The sequence below is a fragment of the Natrix helvetica genome (genome assembly GCF_964273705.1).
Source record: "Natrix helvetica genome assembly, chromosome: 16".
Taxonomy (NCBI): Eukaryota; Metazoa; Chordata; class Lepidosauria; order Squamata; family Natricidae; genus Natrix; species Natrix helvetica.
Window position 1 is genome coordinate 4,763,190 of NC_138563.1, and position 14,664 is coordinate 4,777,853.

Here is a 14,664-nt window from a genome sequence, read left to right on the forward strand (position 1 = left end):
CAGCTGGGATGAGGAAGACAGCTATACGTTCACTTGTTATGAGTACCAAAAGTGCACATATGAAAAAAGTATCCGAAGTACACATATACACTGGGTGAAACCGGGCTGAACAGCAGTGACTGGGAGAGGGATCTTGGAGTCTTAGTGGACAACCAGCTAAATAGGAGACAGCAGTCAAAAAAGCCAATGCAATCCTAAATTGCATGAACAGAGGGATACCATCAAGATCAAGGGAGGTCCTAATAACACTCTATAAAGCTCTATTAAGACCACACCTAGAATCCTTCATCCAGTTTTGGTCACCGTGTTATAAAAAAGAGGTCGAGACTCTAGAAAGAATGCAGAGAAGAGCAACCAGGATGATGAGGGGACTGGAGGCTAAAACCTACGATGAACGGTTGCAGGAACTGGGCATGGCTGGTCTAGCGAAGAGAAGGACCAGGAGAGACAGGAGAGCATCTTCCAATATGCCACAGAGAGGAAGGGGTCAAGCTATTTTTGAAAGCCCCCGAAGGCCAGACAAGGAAGAATGGATGGAAAATGAACAAGGAGAGATTCAACCTAGAAATAAGGAGACATTTTTTAACAGTGAGAACAATCAACCCATGGAGCAGAAGTTGCATTCGGAAGTTGTGGGAGCTTCATCCCTGGAAGCTTTTAAGAAGAGACTGGACTGCCATTTGTCAGAAATGGTGTAGGATCTCCTGCTTGAGCGGTGTGTGTGTGTGTGTGTGTGTGTGTGTGTGTGTGTGTATGTGTGTTGGACTAGATGACCTATAAGGTCCCTTCCAACTCTGTTAATCTGTAATCGGATGTCCCTGCACACACACACAGACATCCACACTCAGGTTTAAAGCTTTATTGCGGAAAACGTCCACAGATCTGTAAAGGGGAGCTTCCACTAATATCAACTTTTGGGCAAAGGGGTTCGATTGGATGGTCTTCAGGGAACCCTTCCAGTGCCACAGTCCTATACAAGAGGAAACAGGGCTGGGGGGGGGAGGGTGATCCGAGACTTGAACTAAAGAAAGGGCACGGAGAGTTGTCCACAGCAACGCAATAGTCACACAGTACACTGAGCCACACATCACACTAAGTCACAGCACGGTTTAGCTTTTGTGGTGAAAACACAGCCAATTAGGGTTGGTTAAACCAGCTACACTTAAAACAAAATGTGGTTTGCAGGGCAGGGAGAAACCCTACGCCCGGAGCACGCTCCTTTTCTACGGGCTCCCCTCTGACCTGTGAAAATGGAGACATCCCCTTCCTTAAATAAAGGGAGCTGGGATTCCCTAGACTTTTTTTCTTTTTTAAAGCATGGAAAAAGTCAGAGTTGAATTAGAATTAATACAGTTGCGGAAGCAGAGGCTTTCATGAAAAAAAATAAAGCTCTATTAGGTGATGTAGGGGATCCAACACAACATACAAAGCAGGGAGGGGCTGAAGCTCTGCCAGTGGACGGGGGTGGGGGGGGGAGACAACAAGAAGACTCAGATCACAAAAGTGAATTGAAGCACTATTCTAAATATTGTTACAATGTATTTTTAAGGAAGTGACAAAAGTAAAATCATTGAAACATACTGACGATTTGGTGTTAAACTTAAAACTGCGAATATCTATGTAAATGTTTATAGTTTTCTATTTTTCCTTTTTGTAAAAGTTGTGAGACCCGGAGGGGGAGGGGCTTCTCCCCCCCCCCCGCCGCACGATGTAGCTGTCAAAATGTTCCATAACCTTTTACCCTTTTTCCTTTGTAAAAATTTTTTAAAACCAATGAAAAATTTAAGAACGAAAAAGTCAGAGTTGGCCACTCCAGAGGTGGGGGGAGACAGAGAGACCGAGAGAAAGACAGAATAGTAGATGAGAGAGCAGAGAGGGTGGGATAAATAGATGATGAGACAGACAGATAGAAGGAAGAGAGGGAGGGAGGAAGGGGAGGAAGGAAGAGAGGGAGGGAGGGAGATAGAAGGAAGAGAGGGAGGGAGGGAGGGAGGGGAGGAAGGAAGAGAGGGAGGGAGACAGATAGAAGGAAGAGAGGGAGGGAGGAAGGGGAGGAAGGAAGGAAATTTGTGAGATAAAGAGGAAGGTGGGAGGAAGGAAGGAAAGGACTGAGGAAGGAAAAGTTTGAGGAAGGAAGGAAGGAAGGAAGGAAGGAAGGGACTGAAGAAGGAAGGAAAGAAAGAAAGAACTAAGGAAGGAATGAAAGAAAGAACTAAGGAAGGGAGGGAGGAAGAATAGATGGGTAAGATGTTTCATGACCCAGCTAGGGAACATCATCAGTGCTAGAAGGGGGTGGGGGGAGGAGGAGGAGGAGAGCAACTGTGGGGTCCTTGGTGCTCTCTGAGCTCGGTGGTTTTCCTGCATCGTTTCATGATCCAACTAGTTAACCTTATCAGAGTTAGAAGGGAGGAGGAGGAGGAAGGCTGGAACTGTGGGGCCCTTGGTGTTCTCTGAGCTTGATGGCTTCCCTGCAGACGTTTCATGACCCAACTAGGGAACGTCACCAGTGCTTTCTCCCGAGTGTTTTCCCAGGGTTACAGACGCAGCCAGCTTGATTTCGGCAAAAGGAGGCTGCTGCCCCTATAATCCAGACTGAACCTGTAGCTGGGCACAGAGCGGGCAAAGCACTCCCACGCCCTGCTGCTCCCTCCCGAACAGATCCTGCAGACAGAGGCCTCTTGGAGAGATTTGCAGCAAGGAGATCCAGGGAAGCGATCCAGTTGATCACAAAAACTCATAAAAAGTATGTCGTTATTTCCTCCCAGGCCTGGAATTTGCAATCATCCTCATTCGATTTCAGGAAAAGCACCTTGTGATATCAGTGGCTAAGAAGCTGAGCTGGTCGATCAGAAAGGTCGGCAGTTGGCCGGTTCGAATCCCCAGCGCCGCGTAATGGAGCGAGCTCATGTTTACGACCGTTGCTGTGTCCCGTGAATCCTTTTTGCGATCGTCTGATAAAACGGGGGGAACCAGAGTCGCTTAAGAACTGGCTTACTAACTTAACAGCTGCAGTGGTCCACGTAGTAACGGTGGCAAGAAATGCCGTAAAATGGGGCACTTATCGTCTCACTTAATCGCAGAAATTTTGGGCTCAGCTGTGGCCATACACGGTGGCTAAGATGCTGAGCTTGTCGATCAGAAAGGTCGGCAGTTTGGCGGTTCGAATCCCTAGCGCCGCGTCATGGAGTGAGCTCCTGCTACTTCTCCCAGCTTCTGCCAACCTAGCAGTTCGAAAGCAGGTAAAAAACGCAAGTAGAAAAACAGGAACCACCTTTGGTGGGAAGGGAACAGCGTTCCGTGCTCCTTTGGCATTGAGTCATGCCGGCCACATGACCACAGAGACGTCTTCGGACAGCGCTGGCTCTTCGGCTTTGAAATGGAGATGAGCAGCGCCCCCTAGAGTCAGGAACGACTAGCACCTATGTGCGAGGGGAACCTTTACCTTTAATATCAGGGGTCAAAACAATCAGATTCCTTCCTGCAAGGCGTCTAAAAGGCAATCACAGGTGGTCCTTGATTTGCAAGTGTTTGTTTAGTGACCAAAATTACAGCGCCACCGAGAAAGTGACTTTGGAAAGCCAAATTCCCTTCACAGCCGAGTTACTAACTTAATAACTGCAGTGACTCCCTTAACAAGGGTCCTGACAAACTCAATCGCTTTGTCTTGCTCATTGAGGGAAATTTGGGGCTCAATTGTGGTCGTAAGTCGAGGACTACCTGCAGAGGGGTGTAGGGACTCAAAAGAAGCAAGCCAGGTTGTAAAACACGGTGGCTGTCAAAATGGCTTACCTCTAGTACTCCCACGAGGACGAGGCAGAAGCTGTTAAGGAAATCTCCCCGTACCGTTTCTGAATTTTTCTAGCAACGATTTTTGGATTAAAGGGGGAGGATCGATTAAGATTCCGCTTCAGAGAATTTTGATCCTCGCCTAATTTTTTTTCCAACCACACTCCCAGAAGTCTCTCCTGTTACAACGTAGGAAGTCCTCCGCTTACAACAGTTCGTTCAGTGATCGTTCGAAATTTGGATGCTTAACAACTGGTTCACATTTAGGACGGTCGCAGAAGATCCCGGGAGGAGGGGGTCAACGCGATCCCCTTTCTGCGATCTTCTGACAAAGTCAATGGAGAAACCTGATTCACTTAACAACTGTGTTACTCATTTAACGCACAAGCGGTACTGCAGGCTATCTCTCCTGACCGCCGGCTGCCTGCAAATTTGGCAGTTCAAATCCCACCAGGCTCAAGGTTGACTCAGCCTTCCCTCCTTCCGAGGTCAGTAAAATGAGGACTCAAGATTGTTGGGGGCAAGAGGCTGACCCTGTAAGCCCCTTGGAGAGGGCTGTAAAGCACTGTAAAGCGATATATAAGTCTAAATGCTACTGCTATTAGCACCTGGACTCAACAAATATAGCAAGAAAGGTTGCACAATGGGACAAATGTCTTAAACTTAACAGATGTCTCACTTAGCCACGTAAACCCTGGGCTCGATCGTGCTCATAAGTCGAGAACTACCTGTGCCCAGTAACTCATTGGGAAAAGAGAAAAAAAAATCAGAATTATTCATTCCAAACCAGAATTAAGCTATTGAGAATGCAGCCTCCCCCCAACTCTTAACCTTCAATGCTTTGCAATGCTGGCTTTCCACGTTTTGCAACCGAGACCCGGGATAGGTGGAACTTTTTTGCACTGCTGTATAGATGCGATATATATACACACACACACACACATACATACATACATGCATACATACATACATATATATGTATTTGTGTTACAACTGATAAGGAGACGAGCCTGTGGCTGAGTGGCTAAGACTTCTGCCTAAGATATAATACAGTCCAGGTTCAAATCCCAGTAAGGGTATGGCTAGCTGATGAGAGCTAATTAGCTCGAAATAGATCTATACTAGTCTCCCTTTATTTATTTATCAGTACAAATACAACACAAATATATATATATATTATTAGAAGCTTGATTATGTTATAATCAAGGAGCAACTACACCTTCTGCAGCAGGCACAGCGCCATCTGTCCTGAGGATTGGTTAATCACATGTCCATCACAATCTTCAGTCTTGTGCCAGTAACTCTTGAGTTGGCCAACGGGTTTCCTTTATCTCAAGTCCTTCACATCCAGATAAAAGAGCCACTTACGAGCCAGAATATATGGGGGGAACTTGTTTACAAGGCAGGAGGACTGGGGGGGGGGGGGAGAGGGAAGTGATACAACCCCTACAACCAACCACATTTGGGAAAATGTCCAATTTTGCCCCCTTGGAAATCATCTCCGTGTCCGTCCCCCCCAAAGCGGTACAAGCTTTCGAATCCAGGATGAACCTGAAAGAGAATGACGGCAACAGCAAAAAAAATAAAATAAAAGAAGCTGCTGAAAAATAAAACATATTCATAATTTAGTCAGCGGAAAGGAAGACGAGTCTAGGTGGGAAGAGAGAAAAATCAAAGGGGATTTTCTGTTAGCCCGTTTGTAATCCCGATTCTTAAGGACGTGCTCTCAGTCCTCAAGGAAATGCCTGAAGTGTGTTGCCAAAGACTTAGGAAGCTTCAGAAATTAATCCTGCTATCGCAGAAATCTTCCATGTTTCCTGCTGGAATAATTTTCTCGCAGGTGTGCCCACGCAATTGTGTTTGTGGAACGGTTTTGATTTCACACCTGCTTCTTTCTCTAACCTATTGTTTCAGTTCTGTTTATGGCAACCTTAGCAACCACAAGATGCCTGGACTTCAACTCCCAGAATTCCCCAGCCAATAAAATGCCTGGACGTCAACTCCCAGAATTCCCCAGCCAATAAAATGCCTGGACTTCAACTCCCAGAATTCCCCAGCCAATAAAATGCCTGGACTTCAACTCCCAGAATTCCCCAGCCAATAAAATGCCTGGACTTCAACTCCCAGAATTCCCCAGCCAATAAAATGTTTGCAGGAGACCATTAGTTCACTTCATTGGTTCGTGACTCTCCGAGACTCCTGGCCAAATTCTGCAGATATCGGCCTGGCAGCTCTCCAAGCCAGATGAGGTCTGTGAGTGTAAATCCTCCCTTGAAAGACTTTGCTGGATGTGAAGGAGCAGAATTCACAGCAAATTAATAAAAGGTTTTTTGTCGGGACTTCATGCTCTTGGGAAGCCTCGGTCTGAACAATCACGAGACCGCTGGGATGCTGCAACAGTTGTAAGTGTGAAAAACGGTCATCGTTTTCCTCCCCCAGTGCTGTCGTAACTTCCAACGGTCACTAAAAACAGACCGTGGTTAAGTGGCATGCTGAATTAAGGCGAACTGCTTAAAACGTTCAAAACAGAATTTTATTTTATTTTTTTAATTTGCCTTCCGGCACGGCGAGGAAGGAGACGAAGAAGAGGAAAAGGAAGGTACAAGCGACAACACGCTTGGACATGATTCAAGGACACCAAAATAAATTCAAGGCACCTCTTGTGTTTTTCTGGCCGGTCCGAGTAGGCATGCCATCTGTAAAAATAGCCGAGGTATAAAAGGAAGCTCTTAATAGCAGGACTGGCCATAGAAGACAACTGCCGTTTCTTCCTTCCGAAAGGGAGAATCTCAAGAGTTCATTCAAACTTTTCCCAGGTTGCATCCGCAGAATAAAAATTGGGAACTTCTCAATCCGGACCGTTTCGTCGCATTTCATTCAAGCAGCCCTCACTCAGGGCTACAAGCTTAGTGCAGTGTTTCTCAACCTTGGCGACTTTAAAGTCCTGTGGACTTCAACTCCCAGAATTCCCCAGCCAGCTGTGCTGGATTCTGGGAGTTGAAGTCCACAGGACTTTAAAGTCGCCACGGTTGAGAAACACTGAGCTAGTGGGATATTCCCGGCAATGGTGCCTTCGCTTCGACACGGCTGCCTCAACTGTCCTCGACTTACAGCCGTCTGATTAGCGACCGCTCAAAGTTGCGACGGCACTGGGAAAAGGGACTCAACAGCCGGTCTTTGCACTTACGACCGTGGCAGCATCCTCACTGTTGGGTGGGGGTAAAAGGTCGTAAAACTGGACACCACTCACTTAACAACTGTCTTGGTTAAGGGCAGGAATTCTGGGCCCAGCTGAGGCTGCAAGTTGAGGACTGTCGGTGGCGTAGAGCTAGGCCTGAGACATGTTGTGTTTCCCCCCTCCCCACCAGGAAATATGTCTGCGCAGTCCTCACAGCTGCTCTGCTTTCCTAAGGCACGCTACTACACCTTCAGACCGCACAACTGACCGCTCCGAAGATTAGGTACTGAAGGGCAGCACGCTTAGGGCCAAAGGCGAGATGACAGCCAAGCCAGATAGATATTTGCGACTGCTACATCACAGAAGAAGAAGGAGGGATGATTTTACAGAAAACGATCGCCTTTCTGACTCCCTGTGCCTCATGGCAAGATTTGATTCCCTTCTCAAGGAAGAGAGAAGAGGTGGAGAGGGGAGGAAAGAAGAGGAGGGGAGGGGTGGTAGGGAGGAGGGAAGAGGAGAGGGTGGGGGTGGTGGGGAGGAGAGGGGGAGGAGGGGAGGGGGGAAGAGAAGGGGGTAGGGAGTGGAAAACAGGAGAGGGTGGGGAGGGGAGGAGGAGAGAAGAAAGAGGAGGGGGGAAGAGTAGAGGATGGGGAGGAGAGAAGAAGAGAGGGGGGGAGGGGATGGGGAGGAGAGGGGGGGAGGAAAGAGGAGAGGGAGGGGGAAGAGAAGGGGAGAGGTTGAGAGGAGGGGAGAAGAAGAAAGGGGGGGAGGGGAGAACAGGAGAGGGGGAAGAGGGAAAAGGAGAGGGAGGGGGAAGAGAAGGGAAGAGGAAAGGTTGAGGAGGGGAGGGGAAGGGAGAAGAGGAGAGGGTGAGAAGGGGAGGGGAAGGGAGAAGAGGAGAGGGTGAGGAAGGGAGGGGGAAAGAGGAGGGGAGGGGGGAGAGAGAGAGATTTACTGGATTGCTAACTACAAACTCCAAATTCGACTCCTGCCAATGTAATGGATTACAACTCCAGCCCTATTCCTTCCTGTCAGCATACCGGCTGGGGATGCTGGGAATTGTTGTCCGAGGCCTCCCTGTTTACAAGGGACCAAAAGCCATCCTCCAGGAGAGGACCAGACAAATGACCGGAGAAACCAACAACATTGGGGGGGGGGGGAAGGTGGAGAAGGAAGCAGCAGCAGGGGTGACCTAGCCTGCCCCCCCCCCATCCTCTCTCTCTCCACCAAGCAACAGGAAAAAAGTCACCAACCGCGGCCTCTCCAAGCCCTGCGCGGAGGACGGAAGCCCCCCCCCCCCTCCCGGAGGTCTCCCCGGGACTCACCAACCCATTAAGTCGTCTCCATATTGCCGCTGTCATGGGGGCAGCCGTAAGCGGAGGTGGGCTTGCTGCCGCGGCTTCTAAGCAGGCTGCTGTTTCCTTGCGAAGGAAGCAAAAGGTTACTTCCCTGTATACGGTGCTAGCACCGCCTCTTCCTGCCAGCCTTCCCCCCCACCACCACAGAGAGATACAGAGAGAGAGACAGAGAGAGAGAGAGAGAGAGAGAGAGAGAGAGAGAGAGAGAGAGACAGAGAGGGAGAGGCAGACACACACACACAGAGACAGAGAGAGAGAGAGAGAAAGATACAAAGACAGAGAGATACAGAGATACAGAGAGGGAGGGAGTGAAAGAGACAGAGAGAGACAGAGAAAGATAGAGATACACAGAGAGAGAGAGAGAGAGAGAGAGAAAGATAGAGATACAGAGAAAGATAGAGATACAGAGAGAGAGAGAGAGAGAGAGAGGGAGACAGACAGACAGACAGACAGAGACAGAGATACAGAGAGGGAGGGAGGGAAAGAGACAGAGACAGAGAGACAGAGAGACAGAGAGGGAGACACACACACACACACACACACACACACACACAGAAAGATACAAAGACAGAGAGAGAGATACAGAGATACAGAGAGGGAGGGAGGGAAAGAGACAGAGAGAGACAGAGAAAGATAGAGATACAGAGAGAGAGAGAGAGAGAGAGAGAGAGAGAGACAGAGACAGAGAAAGATAGAGATACAGAGAGAGAGAGGGGGGGAGACAGACAGACAGACAGAGACAGAGATACAGAGAGGGAGGGAGGGAAAGAGACAGAGACAGACAGAGACAGAGAGACAGAGAGAGAGAGGCAGACACACAGACAGACAGAGACAGAGAGAAAGATACAAAGACAGAGAGACAGGGAAGGAGGGAAAGAGACAGACACAAAGACAGACAGAGAGAAAGACAGAGATACAGAGAGGAGGAGAGGGAGGGAGAGACAGACACACACAGAGAGAGATACAGAGACAGAGAGACAGAGAGACAGAGAGAGAGAGAGAGAGAGAGAGAGAGAGAGAGAGAGAGAGAGAGAGAGAGAGAGAAGGTGTCCCGCTGCTGTTTTGGCAGCCGCCCTGGATCCACTCGGAGGCTACAAGGGAGGGGGGAGGGAGGGGGGGGCTTTCCCCTGTCCATCTCTTCTTCTTCTCCCCAGCTCATTTCAGCAGACGAAGGAGGAAGCTGGCCAGGTTCCAGAAACTTAACATACCTTGTGGGCAAACAATGCAGTGAGACACAGCCGCAGCTGGGAAAGGAGCAGCGAGGAGCTGGCACCTCTGCAGCCGTGGAGAGACCTCTCGAGCGAGCGGGGCGGAGGGGGACACGGAAAGGAGGAGACTGGGCGATTAAAAAAAAAAAAATTCTCTCCAAAAAGGGGAGAATGGTTTCAAAGAGGAAGAGGAAGGAGAGAGAAGAGGAGGAAGAAGAAGAAGAGGAAGAAGAAGAGGTGGAAGAGGAATGAGAAGAGGAGCAGGAGCAGAAGGAAGAAGAGAAGGAGGAGGAGAGGTGGAGGACAGAGAAGGAGAAGGAGAAGAGGTGGAGGAAGGAGAAGAGGAGGACAACGAAGGAGAAGAAGAGGAGGAGAAGAGCAGAAGGAAGGAGAAGAAGAGGAGGAGGAGGAAGGAAAACAGGAGGAAGAAGAGGAGGAGGAGGAGAGGTGGAGGACAGAGAAGGAGAAGGAGAAGAGGTGGAGGAAGGAGAAGAGGAGGAGGACAACGAAGGAGAAGAAGAGGAGGAGAAGAGCAGAAGGAAGGAGAAGAAGAGGAGGAGGAGGAGGAGGAAGGAAAAGAGGAGGAAGAAGAGGAGGAGGAGACAGACTGACTTAGGACCGTTTTTCACACTTACGACTGCTACAGCATCCCCATGGTCAGATGATCAAAATTCAGGCGCTTGTCAACTGGCTCATATTTACGACGGCCGCAGTGTCCTGGGGGGTGGGGGGATCTCTTTTTGCAGTCCAAAAAAAGTCAACGGGGAAGCCAGATTCACTTAACAACCGTGTCACTAACTTAAGAAACGCGACGATCCACTTAACAACCACGGTGACAAAAGTCGTAAAATGGGGGCAAAGCTCCCTTAGCAAACATCTCCCTTAGCAACGTGACGCAAATGTTGGGCTCAATTGTGGTCGTAACCTATCGTGTCCTCCTTCTGCGTCATCTCTATTAAAAAAGACACACCGATTACAACCCCTGCGGGAGGCGTCTCCCTTCCCTGCACCGACATGGCGTGGAACCTTGGATGGTGGTTAAACCAATGGCCGTAAGTCGAGGACTCCCTGTGGAAGAAGCCCGTTTCTTCCACGCCCACACACAATTTCAGAAGGGCTAGAAAGTGGTGGGTTGTTTTTTTCAAATCCCCCTTCGGGCTCCAGGCGATTCCTTTGGGGTCAACCCAACAGCAGCCAAAGCCATCCTAAAACAGGGGATGCTCAAGAAAACTCCATTCCCACCATTAGGAGAGAAACGACGGGACGTTTGACCAGCCACCTTTTAAAATAACTATTTATTTACTAAACTTGCTTCACTATATAAATTTGCTTTCATATATATATATATATATATATATTTAGATAGACAATCAGACAGATGATAGATAGATAGATAGATAGATAGATAGATAGATAGATGATAGATAGATAGATAGATAGATAATAGGTAGGTAGATATAGATAGAGAGATGATAGAGATAGAGATAGTCAGATAGATAGATGATAGATAGATAGATAGATAGATAGATATAGTCAGATAGATAGATAGATAGATAGATAGATAGATAGAGAGAGAGAGAGAGAGAGAGAGAGAGAGAGAGAGAGAGAGAGAGAAAGAAAATAAGATTGGTAGGTAGGTAGGTAGATAGGTAGGTAGATAGATAGATATAGATAGACAGACAGAGATACAGATAGATATAATCAGATAGATAGATAGATACATAGGTATATACAGACAGATGATAGATATAATCAGATAGATGATAGATGATAGCTATAGATAGATACATAGAGATAGATGATAGATAGATATAGACACAGACAGAATGAGTCAGAGTTTGTCTGTCTATTTATCTATCGTCTCTCCTATCTATCCATAATCTCTCTCGTCTATCATCTCTATCATCCATCTCTATCTATATACATGTACACACATATATAGCTCTCTCTATATATATATATATACACACACACACATCATTGTGTTACTGTATAATTAACCGTTTAATTAATTACTTATGCGCCTGACCGAATTTCAAGCAGCTCGATTCCCCCTTTGAGATCAGCCAAAGAAGCAGACTCCAATTCCCCAAACGGCAGCTTTGTAAATACCCGCTCAACTCACTCTGAACCCAAAACTCTTTCAACCATGAGTAGCCAGCCCTGTTTGTTGTTGTTGTTGCTCAAATTAGTTCCACTACAATGTCCCACTGTCCTGGCGCACAATGGAGTCGTCCCAAGCTGCTTCACTTGATGTGGGCTCTGCTTTCTGTGTACTGTGGAGCTCGGGAGGGGGGGGGATATAAGCTGTTGAGCCACAGAAAGCAGAAGCAGCAGCAGAGAAAAAGGAGGAGACCCTGGACTGGGAGGAAAGGGGGCATCCTGTCTACCACCCCTTGGCATTCTCTTTTGAGCCTAAGCAATCTTTGCTTCTCCACGGAAGTTGAAGATGGGTATGTGTCAGGAGCCAACAGAATAACAGAGTTGGAAGGGACCTTGGAGGTCTTCTAGTCCAACCCCCTGCTCAGGCAGGAAACCCTATATACCAAATCAGACAAATGCTTGCCCAATGTTTTCATTAAACCATCCAGTGATGGAGGGAGGGAAGGATAACTGAGTCGGAAGGGACCTTGGAGGTCTTCTAGTCTAACCCCCTGCTCAGGCAGGAGACCCTCTACCGTTTCAGACAAATGGTTATTCAATCTCTTCTTTAAAACCTTCTTTTTGGGAAGGAAAAGGAATGATGGATGGATGGATGGATGGAAGAAAGGAAGGAATAACAGAGTTGGAAGGGACCTTGGAGGTCTTCTAGTCCAACCCCCTGCTCAGGCAGGAATGTCATTCCACAATTGGTGTCCAGTTTCTTCTTAAAAGCCTCCCGTGATGGAGCACTCACAACGTCTGGTGGCAAGCCATTCCACTGGTTAATTCCTCTAACTCTTGGGGTTGTATAGGAACTGTTTACCAGTCAATCATTTCAATACAGGTAGCTCCCACCTTACAACAGTTTTCTTTAGCGACTGTTGACAGTAAAGTTGCAACAGCACTAAAATAAGCAACGTATGACTGTTTTTCACACTTACGGCGGTTGCAGCATAACCCACAGTTACGAGATCAAAATTCAGGCGCTTGGCAACTGGCTCATATTTACGACGGCTGCGGCATCATGCGACTTTCAGTGGGGGAAGCCAGTTTTGCTTAACAACTGAGTAACTAACAACTGCAGGGGATCCCTTAAGAATTCTCTCAGGGTGAGCAAAGTTCACTTAACAAGAGGAATTCTTGGGCTCCCTTATGGTTAAGTTGAGGACTAGTTGTACAGGGCCCTACCCTCAATGCGTCCTTCCTAGCTCTTTCCAATAGATACCTGCACCTGGATTGCCCACAAACAGAGCAAAGGTAAGATAAAGGTTCTTCTCGCACGTATATGCTAGTCGTTCCCGACTCTAGGGGGCGGTGCTCATCTCCGTTTCAAAGCCGGAGAGCCAGTGCTGTCCGAAGATGTCTCCGTGGTCATGTGGCCGGCATGACTCAACGCCGAAGGCGCACGGAACGCTGTTCCCTTCCCACCAAAGGTGGTCCCTGTTTTTCTATCAGCATTTTTTACGTGCTTTCGAACGGCTAAGTTGGCAAGACGCTGGGAGAAGGAACGGGAGCTCACTCCGTTACGCAGCGCTAGGGATTCGAACCGCCGACCTTTCTGATGGACAAGCTCAGCATCTTAGCCCCTGAGCCACCGCGTCTCTAAACAGCTTTCCGTGTGCCTTCGGCGTTGAGTCATGCCAGCCACATGACCACAGAGACGTCTTCGGACAGCGCTGGCTCTTTGGCTTTGAAACGGAGATGAGCAACACCCCCTAGAGTCGGGAACGACTAGCACAGACATGCAAGGCTTTACCTTTAAAGATAAGATAGAAAATCCATTATCCCTCCACTCTTATTTATTTAGCGCATTTATAGCTCACTTTTCCAGAATTATTGAGGCCAGAGGCTAAATCCTAGACAAATACCCTGTAATGACAATTTTGCACTCCCTTTTCCAGGAACGGCAATTCCGGGGACTCATCGACTTCCGCTCTGTAAAGTTTTCCGGATCAGAAAAATCCTTTTCCCAACTCTAAAGCATCGGCCCAACCTTTCACCTGGAGACAAGGCTGAAAACCACCGATTTCCAGTTAGTTCCTCTGAGCCATGCTGCGAGGAATCCGACTGCAGGCGGTCCACTTAGCGACCGTCCGAATTTGTGCTGGCAGTGAAAAAAAGGGATGCCACCAGCAGTGGTGAAGCGAATCACCGAAGATGGTGGCTACGTGGAGTTTGCTCACCTTGACCGAATTTTGCCACTTTTCTTGCTTTCCAGTTCTTCAGCGATTCGTTGCCGTTGTTAAGTTAGTAACCTGGTTGTTTCAGTGAGTCCGACTTCTCCATCGACTTTGCTTGTCAGGAGGTCGCAAAGGGGGATTGCGTGACGCACACCACGGGACACTGTGACGGTCATAAGTAAGAACCAGTGGCCAAACATCCATGGGGCTGCGGCAATGATCGTTAAGTGTCGAAAAACAGTTGTAAATCCCTTTTTTTAAAGTGACGTTTTAACTTTGAACAGCCCCTAAAAATAAACTGTTGTTTTACCTGTGCTGTTCCTCACCTGCCTTAACGCTAGTGGAGAGAACACTTTGAGGAAGGCAAGAGGAGAAAATGACATTAACCGAGCAAAGGGACCACGAGAGATTTATTTAATTTATTTGCAAAGGCAGGACTGGATCCAGCCTCAAATCAATTAGCATTCTGGGCTGCATAAGGGAGCAATCAGAGTAATTAAGGTAAAGACTTTATCTCTCTCCCTCTCTCCCCCACCTCTTCCTCCCTCTGGGGGATTCGTGCTGTTACTGGAGAGTTAAAAGGCAGAGCGGTTTAAAAGAAGACTTAGCAGAAAAAGATTTTTCTTTCTTTCAAAAAACAGTCTCAACCACATCTTCTGTTTTCGCAGATCATCTGGTAGATCCACAAATAGCAAAGATGCACAAGCAGAATCTACTTAAAACGCCTCGCATCGTTTTAATGCGACAGAAAGGAAAATATGCCAGGAAAGAAGGGGCAGGCAGGCCTCAATTTGCAGCAGCTCGTTTAGCGA

At 47.9% G+C, this 14,664-nt stretch overlaps 1 protein-coding gene across 1 annotated transcript in view; it reads right to left on the bottom strand.

Annotated features, from left to right (window-relative positions):
• The window catches only part of MARK2 (microtubule affinity regulating kinase 2), a 77,859-nt gene extending 69,438 nt beyond the window's left edge, over nt 1-8,421 (bottom strand). The window contains exon 1 of the mRNA XM_081968155.1: nt 8,290-8,421. Coding sequence (XP_081824281.1) covers nt 8,290-8,325 — 36 coding nt within the window. The 5' untranslated portion in view covers nt 8,326-8,421. The remainder of the gene's footprint in view (nt 1-8,289) is intronic.
• Between the last annotated feature and the right edge of the window lie 6,243 nt (nt 8,422-14,664).